A 22,248-nucleotide genomic window follows, 5' to 3' on the forward strand; every position below is an offset into this window, starting at 1 on the left:
GTGCACCCAATCTTCGAATAGATATTCTTAAAGTTAACTTTTTAAAATTACGAAATTGCATTAAATTTAAGTTAAAAACTGAACTGATTCTTTATTCTATATGATAAGACACCTTGCTTTCTTTACATAACGTTAGGATAACTTATTAATTTTTCAAATTGAATTTGAAATCCTTAATTTGACTGGTTGAATTGAAGAATCAACAAGATGTTTGATGAACCCTATATTTGTAATGTATAATAAAAATGGTACAAAAAATATAACAGAATTTTCATTGCGACCTATCTTGATAAGGAAAAAATGAAGAGAGAGCCAAAGAAATGGAGGCCGAGTCAGAAGAAGGCGAAGAGCCAGGGACAATAGCAGTTAAGTCAAAAGCAAAGGTTTTGTGTGCTCCGCTTTTTGTAGGTCAAACTTTAAAGGCACTCCAATACAAGCACATCAACACATACATGCTAAGAAACAGCATAAAGAAGGCGGCACACAGACGCAGCTCTCTAAAAAAAAAATACAGAAAGCAAAAGGTGGAGTAGGAAGAAGCAGAAAGACACAGGTAGAAAGAGGGGTAAATGCAATGCCCTTTTTGTTTCCCCCAAAAACAGCAAACATAAACCCGAACACCAAAATATTAGGCCTTCAAGGAATTAAATATATGTTGTTGCTACTGTTGACCTCAAAGGAGAATCAAACGTCAAGGATATATGAGAAGTATAACGGAATGCAGCACACTTGCACTCAATAAAAAGGTGGGGTATGGGTATGGTAGCGAGGGAGTGCGAGTGAGCCAAGGCATGTCATCATCATAGTCGAGCCCTCCTCCTCCTCTCTTTTGACTGTGCGCGGTTTTACTTGATTTTCATTTTTATTTTGTTTTGGTTTCTACTTCCTCCACAGCTTGCCGGCTAACCCCTCCTCCTACTTCTCCTTCTACCCCAAAAACAGAGAGAGGGAGGGCGAGTCAGCTGTGACAACAACAAGATTCTCTGTTATTGCCTTTGATTACGGTGCCTACTTGGCCATTGTTGTTGTTTCGGTTGTACCTATGTATGTATTTGGATGTCTGAACTACTCTGTGGGTATATGTATTTATTGCATGCACGCGTAAGTCACACTCAGCCGGCAATTTGATTTCTTTGTTTATGCACACAAGCTCACAGAGCGAGGCAAACAATCTAACACATGACATTGGATAGCAGCGGTTTCTACACTCTTCTTTTTTTTATCTCGTACTACCCAAACATATTCACACTCACCCATAAACAAAAGCTCCCGAAGGTCGCATCGCACATGTCTAACCCTAGCGGATCGCTTTGATTTGTGTGCTCACATAGATTTGTTTATATTTCTCTGGCTAATCGTCGGCATCAAAGTTCGTTGACTCGTATCCGAGCCATCTCATCTACATACGACCACCCCGCACACTCCGCGCAATTCAAAAATATAAAAACAATCGATCCTATTGCAGCGACATCAAATATGCCAAAAGCAAACCGATGGCTTGATACGGAACAGGGGCACTGATATGAGTTGGTAAGCCCCCCAACTACCGCACTACCCCACTAATAAAGCAATTAACCGGTTCCCGTTTAAATCAAAACGTGGAATCAAATCACGTGCATTCATGGGGCCAATAAACCAAAGCATTAAACACAAAAAAAACAACCGCATTATCGCTTGACACAACTGATAGCAAACTCTCGATATATGGGATTACATTGAAATCCAAAGCCTTTTGATATTCACCTTACAAATAGATACATAGGGACACAATCCAAATCCAAGAACGTCAGAATCAAACCTTCAGTAATATCTTATTGGATATTAAATTCATATTGCTTTCAGCTCATCCAATTAAATTCGGTTTAACTTTGTATTGATTTAGGCCTCGAAATTTGGTGAAGTTTTAGTTAAGCAACGATATTATGGGAAAGGTATAAAGTATAGCCAGATAGCTAAAGGCTTAGACTCACTCCAGGAAAGAAACTTTGTTAAGATAAAGAAAAATATAGCTAGGGAAAATAATATTATAAAACCGTATCCCCTTTCTTAAGAATTAAAAGTTTTAAATTGTCTGCCAACCCATTTTTATTCAATTCTTTACTTTGAAACAACGCAATGCATTGATTAACATTTAAAATTATTCCAACCAGATTCGGCCAACAGCCATCGATAATGTTGACAAGAGAAAAGGAAAACCCCAAAACTTTTAAAAATGTGAATGAATGCCTCAACATTTTTGTGTACGAAACTCTTTCTTGTTCTTCCTCTTCTTGATTGTACCGTTGTGCTGCGGCCTTTTGTTGTTATTGTTTTGCGGCGGCAAGTGCCGGTTCTTAAAGTCCGTCTCCCTCACTCACCCGTCTTTACCCAACAACACCCGGCACTTAAACAGCGAAATGTCATGGGGCGGGGGAATATGCAGGGGAAGGAGTAGGAGCGGGAAAAGGGGGGTGGGGAAAGGCGAAAAAGGCGCGGACTCTCTTTACAATGTTTTACGTTTTGTGTGTCAGTGTGTCTTCTGCCTTTTTTTTCCTTTTCTGTCGAGAGGGGTTCTTGGCAAATCTTCAGTGAACTGAATGAAGTGCGACCAAGACGAAACCCTAAAAAGTAACAGTAAATATTACAGCCTCCCACCCACACACTCGCACATACGAATACATGTGCACAAAACGTGACGAGCCCCTCTCCGTGGAATGAGTGGGCAGTGGGTGGGAGGGTTAGCGAGATAGCTAGCACAAAGCCACCAACGACAACCACAACAGCAAGAAACACATGCCGAGGAGGCCTGCACATGGAAATGTTCCAGTGTGTGTGTGGGGTCGATGAAATCAAAATCAGTGTCAATGTCAAGACAGCTCTAAAAAAAAAAATAATAATAAGGATAAGGTTGCCTTTAGGAACTGTGGCACCATCTCTGGCCTGAATTGCGCCACAAACTCCAGGGAGTTGTTTATAAATTAGTACCATCCGTCTATTGGTGGAATAAGTTTAAAACTTAGTAAAATGATACTCATGTTATTAAAAATTATGATGCTATATACACGTATTGAATTAAAAATCCAAGAAAGATCCCTACAATTGATATGCTAATTTAAACCAAAACTTGCAATTCAATTTAGGAATAACAACATTAATTAACCTTTTCAGATACCTAAGATTATTAAAATGGGACCTAAGTTAAATCAAGTTTTATTAAAAACATTTTAAACTGCACGAACATATCTTTGGGAGCAATTTGGTTGGAGCGAAATGATGAGATTTCTAAGGCACTCCAGTGCAAAACAAATATTTTTAAATTTATTGCAATAGAATAAGGTTGCCTTTAGAAACTGAGAATAGATATAAGAAAATGTGAGCCAGGTGAGTTAACTAAGTTAATCTAGCATTGCATTTTATAAATATATCCTTTTAACTCAGAATCATCATGAAACTCCCTAATATCCAGACAAAACCATTTAGTTGTTGAAGAGTACCTTCTCAATTTGCAAACATTTTTTTAACACTTACCGGTGGAGGTGTCCTGTACTGCTGCGACGGTCCCAACTGCGGACTATAGGGCCGCGGAGGCGGTGCCCAGCCACCCTGTTGCGCCCCGTATGGCGATGGCTGGTGCTGTGGAGGCGGCGGTCCGTGGCCCGGAGGCGGTGGTCCGCCAGCCTGCTGCTGCTGAGCCGCCGCCGCCGCTGCCGCCGAAGCGGCCGCCTGCTGGGGATCGTAGGTGTTGGCGTAGCGGTGCTGCGGCGGTGGCGGCGGATTCGAGGACTGCAGCAGGGAGTTCAGCGTGGGTGTGGGTCCCTGCGGCGGTTGTCCGGGTATGTAGCGCTGCTGTGGCGGACGATTAGGTGAGCCACCCGGCCCTTGCTGCTGCTGCTGCGGCGGTTGCTGTTGCGGATGAGGTTGTTGCTGCTGTGGAGGCTTGCCACCTGGCAGCGGTTGGCCATAGCGATATGGATCCATGTTGGGATCGGCGTGATAGCGACCGTACGCCGGATGAGGATGCGGCGGCGGCAGGTGGGCGTACTCCTCTTTGACGCCGGGCGCATGCTCAGGTGCTCCTCCGGGTGGTGGTGCGGGTCCGCCGTGGTGCTGCTGTTGTTGCTGCTGTTGCATGTGGGGCGGTGGCGGGTGCTGCTGCTGTTGGTGCAGATGGTGGTAGTGCATAACTGCAGCGGGATCTGGCCCTGGTGGTCCTCCAGGGGCTGATCCTGGGGGCGGTGGTGCGCCGTATGGATGTGGGGCAACATTTTGCTGCTGCTGGATACCGGGATCACTGCCGTTGTTGCTGTTGTTGTTGGGCGTGGGTGGGCCCGATGTAGGTGGTGTGCCACCTCCAGGAGCCGCTCCTGCCGATGGGGGCGTGGCTGCGGGCGCAGGAGCTCCACCACCCTGCTGCTGCTGCGTTTGCGGCGACTTTATTTTTTCATTCATGGCTGCTCATCGGCTGCTGGCTGTGCTCCTGATCTCCCAGATTTTCCAGTTTTGTGGCGGCTACTGATGGAGCACCGGTAACCACCAACAACAACAACGCTGACGCTGATGACGACGACGACTGCAGCGGCGAGTTTGAGGTTATGTTAGCTGCAAGTTATCAAAAACGGGAGATTAGCATTTGGCAAGGGGGCCTAACTTAATAGTGGGGCTTTCTATATCACTGGGCCCAGATCGGGCGGGTTAAACATAAATTATTTGTATTCGTTCATGGGCTGTTGTGTATTGAAAAGTCCGCTACTAACACACACACATGCTCACTCATACCACATCAACAATTTATTTTCTGCCGCGTACGGTGGGCAAATCGCAGTGCGTTGACAACCCTGCCGCTGCCGCTCTCGCAGCTTGAGCGCAGTCACTCGCTCTCGCTGGCGCGCTCTCTCTCTCTCTTTTCACATTTGGCGGCTATACACGCACACGCCGTATCCCTTTCCGTCTCACTTGCACTTGCTCGCTAGCCAGGCAGCAAGCATATGTCGCTCTCGCTCGCTCTCTCGCTTTATTAGTTTCTGTGTGAAACGAATGAAACGGGCAGCACAGTAATGATTTTTTCGTAATTATTTTCTATGCCGATTTTTCGCGTTTACACAGCACTGGAATGGCCAAGGGGCATCTCACAATTCATATATATTTCTCAGATGCGGCAATTGTTTAGCTTTTAGAGGGGGCAAACGTTGGGGTTTATAAATAATTGCCGCCTGCCTGGCCGCGTTTGTTGCGCGTTCACACATTGCCGCTGCCGTCTTGGGAGGTTTTTTCTCTCGATTTTGGCGTTTTCTGCGGTTTTTCGCCAAGTGTTGATGATGATGATGATGCAAGGATCCGACATCCAATCATTTGCATATGTATACACACGCACGCACACACACTAACAGCCTCCAAGTGCATCGAGAGGAGAGAAACTGAATTTTTCACTCGCCCTCGGGCGAAAGTCCGGCGGCAGATTGTTGTTGGCTAAGACTCTATATTTTTGTGGGGCTTTGGTTTTGGGGCTTTGCTTTTCTTAACCAAAAATCTACATACACGCACACCACTTACACATAGAAGAATATTCACGCATTGACGACCGTCCACAGACTGGCTATATATACTAAAAACGAACTCGCGTGAGAAGACAGGGACAGGGCAGCCAACTCGGTATACGAACGGAACGAATGAAACGATTCAAGTAGTAGTGTATGCAAGTCTTGTCTGTCTGCGCCTGGCGTTCTTTTTTTTGGTTTTTCGCCAGGCTGGGGCGCTGCCAAAACACTGCTGCGACGGCCACAATCACACGCGGCTGGTCGCCAGTTGGGCCCTGCACAGGCTGCACATACTTTTCACTTTTAATGCGCTGTATTTCACTTAATTTTTGAACAATTTCGCAGCATGACGAAGAAGCGAAGCCTGTACAAAATTAGAGCGGGTACTAGTATCGATATATCGAATATGGCTTTGCGATACACTATCGATGTCAGCATCGATAGCGGAGACACCAACACTTATCGATAGTCGGTAAACACTTACTCCACAGTTAGCGTATACAACCACCATTTTATTTGCTTTTGAGATGAGGCTGCCATCACGGACAATATGGCAACGCCTTTCCGGTCTATCGATACATCGATAGCTTTCGTTAAGTTTAACAGCACTCTGTTAGTTCGTTAAATCGCACAATAGCAGTCACTGCTCTCTGGTAACAATAATTTGGCACCACTGTTTCAATAAATACCAATTCAAAAATGGAGATGTATAAAAGTATAATCAGATCAATCGTAGTTATGGGACACATAAAAACCACCAATATTTCAGTATCAACAGTGATACTTCATATAAACAATTTTAGGATTGAGATAAAATGAAATATAAAAATATAATATGGGTTTAATAGCTTTGTTGTGTTAACTAATTTTTTTTATTAAAATTATCAATAATTGTTATGGAAAATACGTTTATGTAATTATTTTTCTGTATTCTACTGTTTCTTCAGCTTATTAGCCTGCGAATATGTATAATTTTAGCACAACATATTATGACATAATTGAAGGATGACTACCAAAATCAATAGAGGAAATCAATTAAGCTTCCACAGCACTCGCTGATATACATTGATTGTTGAATAAAGACGATATTTTGCTTTTTGTCTTATAATTAAATTTAAAACAAGACTGCATCATTACTTTTACTGGAAACGCTGGTTAAACTCCAAAAAATGTATGTAGACTTAAGTCCGCCACTGTAATTTCGCAAAAGTTTTCACCAGCGTGGTGCAAGTTTCCTCAGGCAAATCCTTACTCTTTACACTGGACCACATGGAAAAGTACATAGCGCCTATTCGGCAAGACGTACAAAGGTTCTATTTGTTCAATCTCTACCAAAACCGTGCGTTAATTAATGGCCGCAAAAAGGTTTTATTTATCAGATCGATTTAATTTCTTTATTGAATTAAAATTGTATAACTCTTAAATTAAAAGAGATTACAAACAATTTTGTCAGAAACATGCCTTTTAAAATATATTGTGGTAAAAAATATACAATAAAAACTAAATTTCTGTATTTATTTTTAAAAATTAAAAGTAAATGATTTTAATTACGAATTTAACCTTGACGGTGACTGTAAACTTTATCTGTAAATCGCTTATTCGGAGTATTCCGAAACAAATCTATACTCTACCGTATAGTTTTACATTTGTTAAATATTTTTAAACATTTTTAATGTATTTGCTAAGAGCACTACATGCGTTTCAAAACACTACTTTTAAAAGTAGTTGCGCCTAACAGCACACTGTTACAGAAAATAACAGCACCCTGCAAATCTTTCTGTTCTGTCATCAAATATTCTTGTCATCGAATGGAAAATGGCGGCATTTTAAGTTTATTTGAGTAGCAAAGATAAAGCTTCAAGTTTTTTTTTTTTTAAAGTGTTAGCCAATTTATATTCAATTAGGTACAAAAATGAGACCAATTTTGTTTGTTTCCCTGCTATTACTTGTGGCGCAAATTGGTGAATCCCAGGCGGCGGCATTTTCCGTTCGTCAAAACCGCTTCGATGAACTTCCAGATCTACAAACTGCAGCTCCAGATCTTCCTGAACTTCCGGATCTGCAAACTCCAGCTCCAGTGGCCTGTTCAACAGAAGCTACTGAGACATCTGAAAAAGGTAAATACTATAATGTTAAACAGATTAAATAATTTGGCAATCTCCTAATTTTCATAAAGATGTAGCCATTACATTACGGTACTTCTCTAAGCGGCCATCTTGCTCTTTTACTTTACTGTTCTTATTTACAGTTATTGGAACTATATGTTAGTTTTGATCTACACTGAAAAATGGAGATAAGATCAATGTGCATTAGTTCTTATAACTACATCTTTTACAAAAAAGGACATCGCTTTTTAAAGGAATGTAATTTGTTTTCTTAATTTTTTGATTTTAACATCAAATTAAAATGTTGAAAAATATCGTTTAGATATTTAACGACTGGCCAGAAATTATTTAAATAATCTTTAAACTGATATTAATATAATTTTCTGTTATATAAATTTTCTTTCTCTGTAGTCATCAGCGGGTTGCTAAAAAAATGTGAAAAGTGCAATGAAGGTATAAAATGTGTGCCCCAAATCCAGTGCCCCGCCCACGTTCGCATGGAAAGCCATGAGAAGCCGCAGATTTGCGATCTTCCGGCTGGGAAATTCGGCTACTGCTGCCAGACGGGACAGAATCACACTGGTCCACGGTTGGAATTTTCAGCCAAGGAGCGGCGATCGAGATTTCCCACCATCCTGTCACCTGCAGTTCTGGATGAGGCACGTCGCAATTTTGAGCATCTGATGCATGGAGTGGCACAGATTCCTGTTCGCCGTGGTTTTCCCGATTTTGCCCACGGCCTGGTGTTCCATTCGACGGCCAAAGATGATTTTCACAATTTTGCCATTTCGAACAGTGCCATCGAACAAGTGATGACCACTCAGTTGTTTGGTAAGAAGGAGCAAGTTCCCTTGGACGATTTTATTACCAACAATGTACCGATCAAGTTCACGGAAACTCCGTTGGCTCAGCATTGTCAGTCGAATGCGATTTGCCGGAATGTGCGTTCGGTTTATCGCAACTTAGATGGCACATGCAACAATCCCCTCCCTCAAAGATCGCTATGGGGTGCTGCTGGTCAGCCCATGGAGCGGTTACTGCCCCCGCCTATGAAGATGGAGTCTGGACACCGCGAGCCCATTCATCCGACGGAACTCCTCTGCTAGGCGCCCGCAAGATCTCACGAACTTTGTTTTCGGACGTTGATCGTCCACATCCCATGTACAATCTCTTGGTGATGCAGTTCGGTCAGGTCTTGGTAGGTAACCATAACACTAGACCAACTAATGGTGGTATTATTAAACTTATTTTTAAGAAATATGTTAGTTATTTTTAAGTTTCCGATGAATTGTAGAAAGGTGGTATAAATTTGAACATCTAGAGTCCATAGCCATCATCTAGGCGTCGATCTAGCCATATCCGTCCATCTTGTCTGTGGCAGGTATATCGTATAGCTCACAACATAAACATTTGGGAAAAAGGGGAAATAATATTTTAACTTCGTTGTTTCTTAAAACATACTCCTAAATAATAATTTACAACGATTTCACAATTGCGCTTTTACTTATTGCAATATTATAAAAGCGATCGAAAAATTGATAGGGAAATCGACCTAACTTGATTGTTTTTAGAATATTTAAATTTTTGTAAGAGCTGCAAGGTTATATGAACATCACGTTGAAGTGTTCTTTCCTTTTCTTTCTAACTAAATTAAAGGTTTAAATTATTATGATTGTTTTAGGCACACGACATTTCCCAAACTTCTTCGGTGCGTCTCGAGGATGGAAACCTTGTGCAGTGCTGCTCGCCCCAGGGAAAAGCAGCTCTAAGTCCGCAGCAAAGCCACTTTGCCTGCATGCCGATCCACGTTGAGCCTGATGATGAGTTTTTTGCAGCTTTTGGAGTGCGTTGTTTGAACTTTGTAAGGTTGTCCCTGGTGCCCAGTCCAGATTGTCAACTGAGCTATGGCAAACAAATGAGCAAGGTGACGCACTTTGTGGACGCCTCTCCGGTTTACGGATCAAGTGATGAGGCATCTCGTAGTCTAAGAGCCTTTCGGGGCGGACGTCTGCGCATGTTGAATGATTTTGGACGTGATCTCCTGCCCCTTACGAGCGACAAGAAAGCCTGTCCTAGCGAGGAAGCCGGAAAGTCATGTTTTCACTCGGGTAAGTCAAACACTTTTTAATTGATAACGAAAAAATCAACCTTTAAAAATTTAATAAAAAATGTTCATATTATTCTCGGATTTTAGGAGACGGGCGGACTAATCAAATCATATCACTGATTACCCTTCAAATTCTGTTGGCCCGCGAGCACAACCGTGTAGCAGACGCTTTGAACCAACTTAATCCTTCCGCCAGCGACGAATGGCTTTTCCAGGAGGCTCGACGCATAGTTATTGCCGAGATGCAGCACATTACATACAACGAGTTTCTGCCCATTATTATCGGTCCGCAGCAGATGAAGCGCTTCCGTTTGGTGCCACTGCATCAGGGCTACGCTCACGACTACAATGTCAATGTGAATCCGGCTATAACGAACGAATTCTCAGGCGCCGCCTATCGCATGGGTCATTCTAGGTAGGAATGTAATATAATTGTAAGACTCCTCTTATTTTTAATTTTAATCATTTGCCTCAAGTGTCGATGGCAAGTTTCAAATACGCCAGCAGCATGGACATATCGATGAAGTGGTTAATATCCCGGATGTGATGTTTAATCCTTCGCGGATGCGCAAGCGAGAGTTTTACGACGATATGCTGCGCACTCTTTACAGCCAACCCATGCAGCAGGTGGATAGCTCAATAAGCCAGGGAGTAAGGAAAAAAAAAACATTTTTCTTCCTGTTTAGAGTATTTTAAATTGCGTTTACCTTGAACAGCTTAGTCGATTTCTGTTCCGCGGAGATAATCCCTTTGGGCTGGATCTAGCTGCTATTAATATTCAGCGAGGACGCGACCAAGGACTGCGCAGTTACAACGACTACTTAGAATTGATGGGGGCGCCCAAGCTTCAGAGCTTCCAGCAGTTTCCCAGTGAAGTAAGTTAAAGCATCTTGTACTAATAAATTAAGGTCGAAGCTATAACTTTCAATCGTATTATAATCTTAATATATAATTACCTTACATTTTTTATATCAAAAAGATTGGCCAGAAGCTGTCACGCGTTTACCGCTCCCCGGATGACATTGACCTGTGGGTGGGCGGTCTGCTTGAGAAGGCCGTCGAGGGCGGCGTTGTGGGAGGTACCTTTGCCGAAATCATAGCCGATCAGTTCGCCCGCTTTAAGCAGGGCGATCGATACTACTATGAGTACGACAATGCGGTCAATCCGGGCGCTTTTAACCCTCAGCAGTTGCAGCAGCTGCGCAAGGTGACCATGGCCCGCCTGCTCTGCGACAATTCCGATCGTCTTACACTTCAAGCGGTGCCATTGGCCGCATTCATAAGATCTGATCATCCTGGGTAAGTCAATTTTAAAATGAACTGAGCAATTTCTTTAGTGACTTGCTTATTTCTTTATAGAAACCAAATGATTGACTGTGATGATGCCAGCCTGCCTGCTGTTAATTTCGAGGCATGGCGCATTTGATATCATTTTTTAAATCAATTTTTAATTTATTTATCGAGCTTTTACCTGTATTTATATATGCGAATGTTCCTCCGAATTGTATATCCCCGTTTTATGAAACTGCGGCTTAACAAAGAAAGCAAAATAAAAGCCACATCGAATTGGATCACACTCCGCCCGATTGATTAAGCTGATCCACTAATTAAACGAAAATTTCTTTGTCTCCGAAGAATGTTTTTTATTTTTTTAAGCGTGAGCTCTCTGCCTCCTTTTTTGTTTCCCATCAGTCCTTTTATATTACATTGTTGATAGGGTGACAAATGTTTTACCAGATAACCCAGAAGCTGTCATTTGTTTTGGGAAACTCACTAATTTCTTTATTAAATTAACAAATTTTGTTTCGTAATTCTGTTACTGTTATGATATATGTATGTGAATATTTATATGTTTGTTTCTGTCGTAGACTCGCTTTGGATTATCTAGTCAATTAGTGGCTGTTCGCATTTGTAAATAACATGATATGCAAATATCAAGCTAAATTAAAATGTATAACAGAATATTATTAAATGTCTGTATCAATTCCGATCCATTTCACAGTGAGTTGTGTGTCGACGTATATCTGTGAAGTCTTGTTTAACCTTAGATATTGTTTATTTGAGCTTCTATTTTTACAATCTTTACGTAAGTCATGTGCACGAATCAGTTACGGAAAAAATACGCCTTTTGTAATCTGAGTTGACACAAAATAACTTGACTGTTCAACAAATTATTGGGATATAATAATTTTGATTTAACTTTCCACTTTATAAGAGAGTCTAATAGGAATGGTTAATTCCAAATTTTAAGCACGAATATATGGTCAATGTTTACGGGTACGGCAAGATATGTAGATTAATATTACAAACAAAATCTAAATTTAAATAAGATTTAAGGTTGTAGGTGTAAAGGGGAATACTAGTGCTACTATCAATCCTGATCTATATTTATTTAAAAGTTTCCTTTGCTAATCTATGTAAATAAGTTTCCCAAACAACTTTGTTTTGATGCACCACCCAAACCGACTGGATTGGCTGAGTCCCCTCGAATTTTTTATTGCATGCTTTCAGAGCACACTTTTGCCCGATTTAAACTGGTTTTGTCTCTCATATTTTCACCAATTAGTGAACTTAAACACATCATAACAACAAAAGCAATGAATGCTTCCATTTAATTTGCCGGTGTTCTGAATGGGACGGGCCATCGATTTGTAAATTATAATTAAGCCGTAGCCGTGAGTTCACTAGATGTTTTCGAGCATTTCAATTAATTTCTGTTTTTTCCAGATACCTACGAGACCAGAGGCAAGGGATTAGCGAAGGCGATACCCCTTCCAACAAGGGGAAGCACATAATGTGATGATTGTTTTACCCAGCGTGGGCCATGATGACGCCGTTAGCTGCTGGTTAGCTGGCTAGGACCAGTCATTTTATTGATGAACTTGCGAATGGCGAAAAGTGACAATTGAAACTCAACCGACCACCAAAACGATTAAGCGGGGCAAACCCGAGTCTATTGACGTCCGTAGACGTTCTCATCGGAATATGAAATGTAAAGGAAGTAGTCCTTGTCGAAGTGCTCCTGGTAGAGTGCTCCCATGGTGGCCGATGTCGGAGGTATCACATTGTTCACAAAAAAGAAGAGGGCGTCGTCGGGACGCAGGTTGATGCGCTTGCGGATGAGGAAATAGAACTGGCCCACCGTCAAGTCGGCCGGCACCAGGTACTTCTTCTTGTCCAGCTCGACATAGCGGGTCTTCGGGGCCTTCTCGACGATTACAGGCACACGGTCCGGATATTTGCGCCGGATCTTGTCGCCTTCGTTGCGGCGCTTGTCGAACGTGTGATCCTTCTTGTACTGGAAGTGCATGTCCATCTGGGCAGACTGGGGTACGATTCGAAACGGAGCGGAGCGAAACAAGAGATTTCGATTTGGATTTGGTAAGACTTTTGCTGCTGCCAGTTATAGTTGCTTAGAATTATGATTTATTTTTCCACTAATCAGCCAGCTTTGACTTTGGCAGATAAGCAAGTGCCTTCTGAACACTAATTTATTTTGAAAATGAAAATGTCAACTGGACCTGCATAAAACATCAGTATGATTCTGTGTTCGCAGCTTCGATATTTAAATTATCAGAGTCCCAAAAAAATATTGAATTGTTAAAACATTTAAAATAATTCCAGAAGTATTTGTTCATTATGTTTTGGATATTTTAAATCTGATGATATCTTAATTATTAAAACATAGGAAATTGGGTCCTTAGTTAGAAATTATTAACATTGTGATAGTAGAATCACCGAGTCATGTGAATCATACTGTGAAACTGTTTTAAATTACAAAATAATTCGAGCACTGTTGACTTCTGCAGGGCTCTAATATTATTTAAAGGCACATTGAGGGCTATAATGTCATAGGCACTGAAGGCTTCGATGGGATTGACCGCAAGTTAAGTGTGCATATAGGGCCGAAAGTGCGAAAGCTTTCACCAGAAGCGACCGCAACAACAGTAAACGCAACGCATCGCAAAGCTAAAGCAAATATGTTTGGTTCCGTCGTTACAGCCAAAGCCTGCCAGCTCGTCGCTCGGATAGCTCTTGAGCTCTCATTTCGCCACTGCTTCTGGAGCTGCTCGGTTGTTCGCGCTCGGTGCCTCGGTTGCTTGTCGTCCCACTTCCAGTTTGTGGTTCAGTTGTTTCCGGTTGTGGGTGTTAGGTAGTCCCTAGCAACTGCAACAGGTGTATTCACGCGTGCTGAAGGCAATCGGAAAAATTTGAAATATCAAAAGATCCGGTGAGCAAAATGGCCGAATAATGACTTTGTGAATTGAATTGTTCACCAGCAAGAAAAGCGGAAAATTAACGCGGGAGTGCGTGTGCAAAACATTACCCAACAAAAATCGCCTGACCAAATTTACTGACAACACCATTATAATTCTGTATTTATTCGCCCATGTGATGTTTGAACAAATTTATTTTACGATCCCCACTTTGCCGGAGTATGTTGATGTTTGTGCAAGTTTTTCCATAAAATTATTAAATTCTGTTACCCCAAAATCCTCTTGATTTTAGTGGCGATAAGCTATAAATATAAACATCTAATCTATGTATATGGCCATTACTAATTAAACTCACGAGTGCGAAACAAATCACCAATTGTATTCCTAATCTGAAAAGTAATCGCCTTAATGATGTTGATAGAGTGCACTGAAATACGAAGTCTTGCTACTTATTTGTTTTGTGAGATGAGCTGAGATTTAATTAAAATGGTATGATTTTGTGATGTGATTCGTCAGTCAACGAATGTCGGCATTCATTTTGTGTCCGCTAATAGGTTGATATTAATAGACTTCAAGATTCACAAAGATTTCTAAATAACTTTGGATGAATAGCATGGAAACGCATTTTCTAAACATTGATAATAAAATGTAATTAAATAACAAATTTAATTTGCTGGCAACCGTCTACCGAAACAGAAAGTTTTTGCGGCCACTCAACTAGAAAATTTTAAATCGTTATTTCTCTCAAAGCTCAAAATATTCATATTAACTTGTTTTATACTGTTGTTAAAGCGCTAATTAACATTAATTCGCTAAAAACGACACTAGAACTTTTGCTGGGATCAGACATTGCAATCATGTTCATTAGGCCAGAATAATTCGAAATTCCTCCCGCTTAATCGTGTGTGCTTGGATTACTTAATTTTATAGGCGCCATTTGCGCCAAAATGCAGAGAAGCCATTTATGTTTCCATAATTCCGATTTTAATGAAAACGAAAACTTAGTTGGTTTGAATGTGCGTCAAACTAGATTTAATTCAATTGAAAACTGCTAACTATTCGGTCTTGATGCGAATGCAAACAATCAGTACGAGCTGCCAATCAAGCAAAACATTGTGTAAATAATTTATTTAACTCATTTTCTTGGCTTTGTCGAACGCACAGTGAGAGATTTTGTATACTCGAATGATTTTATTATCGTTTTGTAAACCTATTGCGTCGTTTCCACTGGATTTTCGTGAAGATTTTTGTCAGCCAGGTTGCTATCATTGAAAAATCTGATCTTTAGTCCACGGCCAACCGTTGCCCCGCATTCCGGCAAAGGTTCACGGCGATTTGCGCATTCCTCCGGAGGTTGCCTAGCCGAAGGTGTTAATTAATATTTTTAATTTTCCCTTCGTAAGGGCGGAGACGGAGATAGCCGCCATCAGATACTCAGATTGGGCACGCTGGCCGAAAGATCGCGGCAATAAAGCTAGCTGGAGCACATGCGAGAACAAATATTTGTTAATTAAAAGGTAGAACATGGCGCACACCTGTCGGCAGTCTTTTGAGGTCCCCAGATAAGCTGGGAATATTGAAGTAGTTGTGGCTCGGAGCCTGGTCATATAGCTTCTAAAACTCCGCTCCCAGTCAATCTGGGTTTACGGTATCACTAATTACGCGAAACTGAATGTTTTAATTAGCTGGTGAGAACTAAAATTAAGCACAAACAGAGCTATAAAACGACATGGCTCGTGGAGGTGTTCAAAATAAATTTTTATGGGGCCTAAAAACGTGATAGACATACATACAAATAAAGGCCGAGCACTGTGTCTAAAAATAATGCAATGGGTTAAATACGAATTTTATGCCTGTGATAACATATGTTAATTAACAAACTCCAGTCAATTCCACCCCGATATTTTCTTTATTTCTGTTTGCCTATGTCTTTCTCTCGAGTCAGTGTCCTCTTGATATGTTTTCATGCCACAGGCTTCACTATAACTGTGGTCTTTTTACGGACTGATTGCCTAAGAAATTTACCGCAAATACTCTTGGCCGGCCGGTTGATTTCGATTTTAATTTTTCGTTCGCTTTTGTACGGATTTGAAAATCAATCAAACACGCGTTCGCGCCAGAGAACGTGACAATCCAATTCACGGCATGACAAATATCTGCGGATCAGCCTGGACAGCGAATCATTTGCTCGATTCTATTTAACTTTATCATTCGCCAACTGAACGGGCAGCTTGATGGCTTCATTACGCAGGCACTGAATCTCCCATTCCGTTTCCAACAGGCTCCTCACAAGATGCACAAACTTATTTAAGTTAATTAGAAGTGAAACGGTTGAAAAAAAGGATATTTCTTGAGGAAATGAGCCGCCAATTATGTACTTAGTATTGGTCGGAGGAAACGACAGAGAACAATGGAAAAATACACAATTCTGGCCCGGAAGAGGGCCCGGCGGCCATCAAAGAGGATTCTAAAGTGCCTGTCACTCGAGTTCCTGTACCGGCTGCTCCTCCACCATCTGCTGCTAACCTCGTTGTGTGACCATCATTACGTATACGCCACGAGTGCCGTCGGCGAGCCGATAAGTGCAAGTGACTGTCACGACATCCACCACGGATTCGACGTCTTCCCCAATCACACTGCGTTACCGCTGGGTCAATCGACGGACACACCCCTGACCTCGACATTGCCACCCTCCGGATGGAAGTGTTGCTGTTGGAAATCAAGTAATCAAGTAAGTGATACTTTGAACTTGGCTATACATGTATACCCCTCTATGACAGCAATTTACTGCCCACCAGACAGAATCAGTTTGGACAGGACTTGAAGTTATAGTTATAGAAAAACTTTTTAGAAAACACAAATGAAAATAAAATGTCTTAAAAGGCTTTCATTCGATTTTCCACTTAGTTTAAATTGATCATTGAACCCTTAAATACATACATTTTCGGTTGTTATAAAAGTTCATATAAAATATAAAATAATTAAGGTAATAAAATCCATAGTTACCATAGAAAAACAACAAAACAGAGCGCATATTACACCCCACTTTCATGCTTAACTTTAAACTTTTATTTTTTAGCTGTAAGCCTCAGCAACCTTATTTAATCCCACTTTTTCCACAGAACGAGGAGGTGGAGTGCCGATGTGAGGGTGACGGACTTAACCGCGTACCACAATCGCTTAAGCTGCCCATCCAGCGACTAACCATTGCGTCTGCGGGACTGCCTAGAGTACGGTTCACGGGACTGAAGGTCTACGGATCCTCATTGCTGGATGTGTAAGTTATGGTGGATGTAGTTTTTGGCCACATGTATAATAGTTGTCCTTTGGCTCAACAGGGCTTTCATTGACTGCCTGCAGCTGGAACTCATACAGGATGGCGCTTTCGCTAATTTAGCGCTGCTGCGAACAATGTAAGGCCTGATTATAATTGTATTAAAGTGGCAGCCCCAATTTCCCGAGACCTTTATTATATGCCTGCCTGTATATTTTTAGCTATATCTCTAATGCACCTAAGCTGACCTTTCTCTCAAAGGACGTATTCTCTGGCATTTCGGGCAGCGTGGAAATTATGTAAGTTAATTAAGGTCCCATATCTGTAGGATCACATATAGGGGTAGCCAGTAAGCACACACAGCTGTGTGATTTTATGTAGGCCGGAAGATGGGGTTCATGTGGTGACATCGCTAAATATATTACTTAATACCGACTCGAGGTCAACAGATTATTTGTGTGCAGCCGAGCTTTTTCACTAGCTCTATCAGTTTGTTTTCAACATGTTGTTCAAAAGGAATTTTGCGAATCAAAAATTCATTAAAACGACAATTTTCATATTGTTATAAAAAAATATTTCATATGACTGTTTTTCTCTTGCTGTGTTATTTCGTTTTCAGCCTGCCGGTCAAAATTATTTGCAGAGCGAATACAATTAAAACGACAGTTCTCATATTTTCTGTTAACAAAATTGCTGAAAAAAGGCTGTCAGAATATTAATTTGCTGGATTATTTTTGTACGACTATTTTTGCCTTGTGGTATTAATTCGCTCAAAATCTGTTGGTCAAAAGAAATACCAGGAATACAAGAACAAATACAATAATAAATAACCCGGTTTATTATCGTGTAGGGCAAGAGTTCAGAAGAAAAGTGCGTGCGGTTAACTTAATCTGCAGTGGACGTGTTTAATGTCTAACAATAGCATTAAATTTGTTTTTTATTCCGACAGTCGCATCATAAACAGTGGACTTACCAGAGTACCGGATCTGGGCCACCTTCCGCCGCATAACATTTTGCAAATGATGTGAGTACTAAATATGAGTGAAATAAAAAAAAAGGGAAAAGTGCTTTAATGTTTTTTTTTATAATTCTTTTTTAATTTCAGAGATCTCGATAACAATCAAATCACTCGAATAGATACCAAATCAATAAACGTAAAGACTGCCCAATTGTAAGTATAAATGGTTTGTACTACAAATATATCAGTAATCTCCAAAGAACCCTAATATTTATAGAATTTTGGCAAACAATGACATAAGCTACGTCGATGACTCGGCATTCTTCGGCTCCAAGATAGCCAAACTGTGAGTATTTAAAGTATAAAAACTCTATAAAACAGATTTATTTAAATTGTGATTTTTCAGCTCTCTAAACGACAACCCAAAACTCAAAGAGTTGCATCCCAATGCCTTTAATGGCATTATAGACATTACTGCGCTGTGAGTATTGGATTATAATATTCAGTGATAATATTCAGAATCATTGTGATTTTTACTCGTTATGTTTCTCTAGCGATCTTTCCAGCACTTCGCTAATTGGAATGCCATCAGCCGGACTTCAGACCATCGAAGCATTGTACATTCAAAACACACACACTCTGAAAACAATTCCTTCAATCTACAATTTTCGGGTTCGTAAAAAGAAAATTCCCTTTAAAGTTATATTCTAAAATTATTTTTTTTCTTTCTGTAGAACTTGCAGAGGGCTTACCTCACGCACTCCTTTCACTGTTGCGCCTTTCAGTTCCCATCTCGGCACGATCCTGAACGCCATGCTCAGCGAATGCTTGAGATTGAAAAGTGGCGAAAGCAATGCAAAAGTGACCAAGTGTCCCGAAAAGAGAGATCCATTGCGGATAATCTTAACAGTGTGCCGGAAGAGTTTGGAAGTTTTGGAATGACCGATCAATCCTTAGATTACATGTCCGATGACACAATGAACAAGGGAACTTTTCACGAAAAGATCACGCTTAATCCAGAGGATGACATAGACGAACTTTGCGGAAATTTTACATTCAGGTAAGAAGTTAGACATAATTCCCCATCTTTAGGTGCTTTTATAATATTTTTTTTATTGTAGAAAACCGAATATAGAATGTTATCCTATGCCGAATGATCTTAACCCTTGCGAGGATGTCATGGGCTACCAATGGCTTCGCATTTCCGTATGGATTGTTGTTGCTCTAGCCGTGGTGGGCAATGTGGCAGTGCTGACAGTAATTCTATCGATTAGGTAAGTCTTTCAGTTTGCTCAAACAATATAAATCACACATAAAAGGCTTCTTAATTAACCATGAGGTTTAAAATAATACCTTTTCTTTTATAGGTTTTGTATTTATTTGAATAATGAATAATGTTTTAATCATTAGAAAACTTTTCACCTAATATCAAATATCCAACATTTTTTAAAGTGCCAATAATCACCGTCTATTCCAGGCCCGAATCAACGCCAGTGCCGCGATTTCTCATGTGTCATCTGGCCTTTGCCGACCTTTGCCTGGGTGTCTATCTGCTTTTGGTGGCCTCTATCGATGCCCATTCTATGGGAGCGTATTTCAACTACGCTTACGACTGGCAGTATGGTGGGTTGCCCTAATTTTGGTGCTTTTTTACGTGTTTTGTTTTGACTGTCTTTCCTATAATTTTCACAGGGCTCGGCTGCAAAGTTGCCGGCTTTCTCACCGTATTTGCAAGCCTTTTGTCGGTGTTCACGTTGACCGTGATAACCATCGAGCGCTGGCTTGCGATTACGCAAGCCATGTATTTAACTCATCGTATCAAGTTGCGCCCTGCTTCGTTCATTATGCTGGGCGGCTGGATATACTCCATACTCATGTCCTCGCTGCCGCTGTTTGGTATAAGCAATTATTCGTCGACAAGGTGAGTAAGCTGAAATGTCATCGTGACATAAACTGATGCCTGGTTATTGCAGCATCTGCCTTCCGATGGAAATTCGCGACGTATTCGACACGGTGTATCTGATTGCCATCCTGGCCTGCAACGGCGTGGCCTTCTCCATCATAGCCGTGTGCTATGCCCAGATATATCTATCCCTTGGCCGCGAAACACGGCAGTCGCGTCAAAATAATCCTGGAGAGATGAGTGTAGCCAAGAAGATGGCGCTTCTGGTAAGTGGAATTCTTGTATTTTTGTATAAAACCATAATTTAAAACTCCTTTCAGGTCTTTACAAACTTTGCCTGTTGGTCTCCCATTGCATTCTTTGGACTTACGGCGCTGGCTGGCTTCCCCCTGATCAATGTGACCAAGTCAAAAATACTGCTAGTATTCTTCTACCCATTAAACTCGTGTGCGGATCCGTACTTATATGCCTTACTGACCTCCCAATATCGCCAGGACCTGTTCACCTTGTTGTCGAAGTAAGTGGCACAGATTGTCCAAAAAATATCTTATTGATCAAGAACTATATACTTTTAGATTGGGACTGTGTCGACAGAGCGCTTTAAAGTACAAGGACAGCTCCTCCGCTCATGCCACATCCCGATTTACCATCCACAATTCTATTCATAGGCATGGTTCGCTAACCAGCAAAATGCAGACTGTAATAAGCGCAGAGACACAGAAAATGCTAAAGAACAGCGAGGATTATGTTTAAACTGAAGCATGGGTATTTTGAATGCACTTCTTCCCCCTGTTGTGATATATACAAGTACTATTAATTTACGCTCTCTCGATGTTCCGCTGTCTGTTCCAGTATTGTTAGCCTCCCACGATTAATGATATTTTAATTATTTAAGTTCGTTTTATTTTTTCTTGTCATACTTAAGTCATTTAGTCTAATCTACACAGTTGTACCTAAGAAAAATATTGCTAATTGAAAAGAAAAGATCTTCCCTCAGTGAAAGTATATATGTCTAAATGTCAAATAAGTGGTTTCTACTTAATACATACATGTATACGACTTAAGATATGAATGTTTTAAATGTATAGATGTAAAAATGTTCAAAAAGTATTCTCGTTTTTCAACTAAAGTGAAAATGCTTGAATAATTATTAAATCTCATTAAAGTGCTGTATATTAATGTTGATAAATAATGAAAAAGTGACAGTGTATTTTCTTTTCATTATACCCTTGCAGAGGGTATTATAATTTTGGTCAGAAGTTTGTAACGCAGTGAAGGAGACGTTTCCGACCCCATAAAGTATATATATTCTTGATCAGGATCAATAGGGGAGTCGATATAGCCATGTCCGTCTGTCCGTCTGTCCGTCTGTCCGTCTGTCCGTCTGTTTCAATACCGTTTGCGAGCTCAGTTTAAAAGCTAGCGATCTGAAACTTTCACAATCGTCCTAAAACATGTGTACGCAGATCAAGTTTGAAAATCGCCCCGATCGGACGTCTATATCCTATAGCTCCCATAGGAACAATTGGATATATCTTGCAAGAATTTATGATATTTCGCGCAGTGTAAAAGCTATTGACATTAATCTTTACAAATCGTATTTTTTTATGCATACCTTGATCAGGGTAAAAGCGCGTGGCGATCGGACGTCTATATCCTATAGCTCCCATAGGAACAACAGGGTAAAATCGGTTAAAATTTAATGATTTTTAGGATATTTCGCGCAGTGTAAAAGCTATTGACATAAATCTTTCCAAATCTTATTTTTTTATGCGTACCTTGATCAGGGTAAAAGCGCGTGACGATCGGACGTCTATATCCTATAGCTCCCATAGGAACAATAGGGTAAAATCGGTCCAAATTTGATGTTTTTCAGAATATTTCGCGATGTGTAAAAGCTATTGCTGTACATTTTTTCAAATCGTATTTTTTTATGCATTCCTTCATCAAGGTAAAAGCGCGTGCTGATCGGACGTCTATATCCTATAGCTCCCATAGGAACAATACGGTGAAATCGGTCAAAATTTCATGTTTTTTAGAATATTTCGCGCAGTGTATAAGCTATTGACATACATTTTTCAAAGTCTTATTTATTTACGCATATCTGGATTAGGGTAAAAGCGCTTGCCGATCGGACGTCTATTTCTTATAGCTTCCGTAGGAAAAATAGT

General features: G+C 40.8%; 4 protein-coding genes across 6 annotated transcripts in view; 2 read left to right on the forward strand and 2 right to left on the reverse strand.

Annotated features, from left to right (window-relative positions):
* LOC108042680 (trithorax group protein osa) overlaps positions 1-5,892 on the reverse strand; it is a 29,691-nt gene extending 23,799 nt beyond the window's left edge. For all 3 annotated transcript variants that reach the window (XM_017121076.2, XM_017121074.2, XM_017121075.2), the window contains exons 1-2: positions 5,530-5,892; positions 3,508-4,578 (exon numbers count right to left, since the gene is read on the reverse strand). In XM_017121076.2, coding sequence (XP_016976565.1) covers positions 3,508-4,428 — 921 coding nt within the window. In that variant the 5' untranslated portion in view covers positions 4,429-4,578; positions 5,530-5,892. The remainder of the gene's footprint in view (positions 1-3,507; positions 4,579-5,529) is intronic.
* A 1,430-nt stretch (positions 5,893-7,322) lies between these two features.
* Positions 7,323-11,296, forward strand: LOC108042677 (chorion peroxidase). Its single transcript, XM_044458888.1, is given in 9 exon segments — positions 7,323-7,630; positions 8,030-8,662; positions 8,665-8,816; positions 9,300-9,726; positions 9,813-10,140; positions 10,202-10,376; positions 10,442-10,600; positions 10,705-11,024; positions 11,085-11,296. Coding segments are annotated over 9 exon segments (2,466 nt in total). The 5' UTR covers positions 7,323-7,425; the 3' UTR covers positions 11,152-11,296.
* A 1,232-nt stretch (positions 11,297-12,528) lies between these two features.
* LOC108042678 (gamma-aminobutyric acid receptor-associated protein) lies at positions 12,529-13,179 on the reverse strand. The gene has a single exon (XM_017121072.1). It carries the CDS (start codon positions 13,039-13,041, stop codon positions 12,679-12,681), a length of 363 nt encoding a protein of 120 aa, XP_016976561.1. The 5' UTR covers positions 13,042-13,179; the 3' UTR covers positions 12,529-12,678.
* A 611-nt stretch (positions 13,180-13,790) lies between these two features.
* LOC108042685 (lutropin-choriogonadotropic hormone receptor) lies at positions 13,791-21,280 on the forward strand. Its single transcript, XM_017121079.2, has 17 exons — positions 13,791-13,956; positions 16,224-16,673; positions 17,065-17,219; positions 17,281-17,355; positions 17,438-17,515; positions 18,166-18,240; positions 18,322-18,387; positions 18,452-18,520; positions 18,581-18,655; positions 18,729-18,846; positions 18,909-19,234; positions 19,296-19,448; positions 19,652-19,797; positions 19,867-20,095; positions 20,148-20,343; positions 20,398-20,594; positions 20,653-21,280. Exons 2-17 carry the CDS (start codon positions 16,353-16,355, stop codon positions 20,828-20,830), a joined length of 2,457 nt encoding a protein of 818 aa, XP_016976568.1. The 5' UTR covers positions 13,791-13,956; positions 16,224-16,352; the 3' UTR covers positions 20,831-21,280.
* Positions 21,281-22,248: the final 968 nt, after the last annotated feature.

This window comes from Drosophila rhopaloa, unplaced genomic scaffold, assembly GCF_018152115.1.
Source record: "Drosophila rhopaloa isolate 14029-0021.01 unplaced genomic scaffold, ASM1815211v1 contig_178, whole genome shotgun sequence".
Taxonomy (NCBI): domain Eukaryota; kingdom Metazoa; phylum Arthropoda; class Insecta; order Diptera; family Drosophilidae; genus Drosophila; species Drosophila rhopaloa.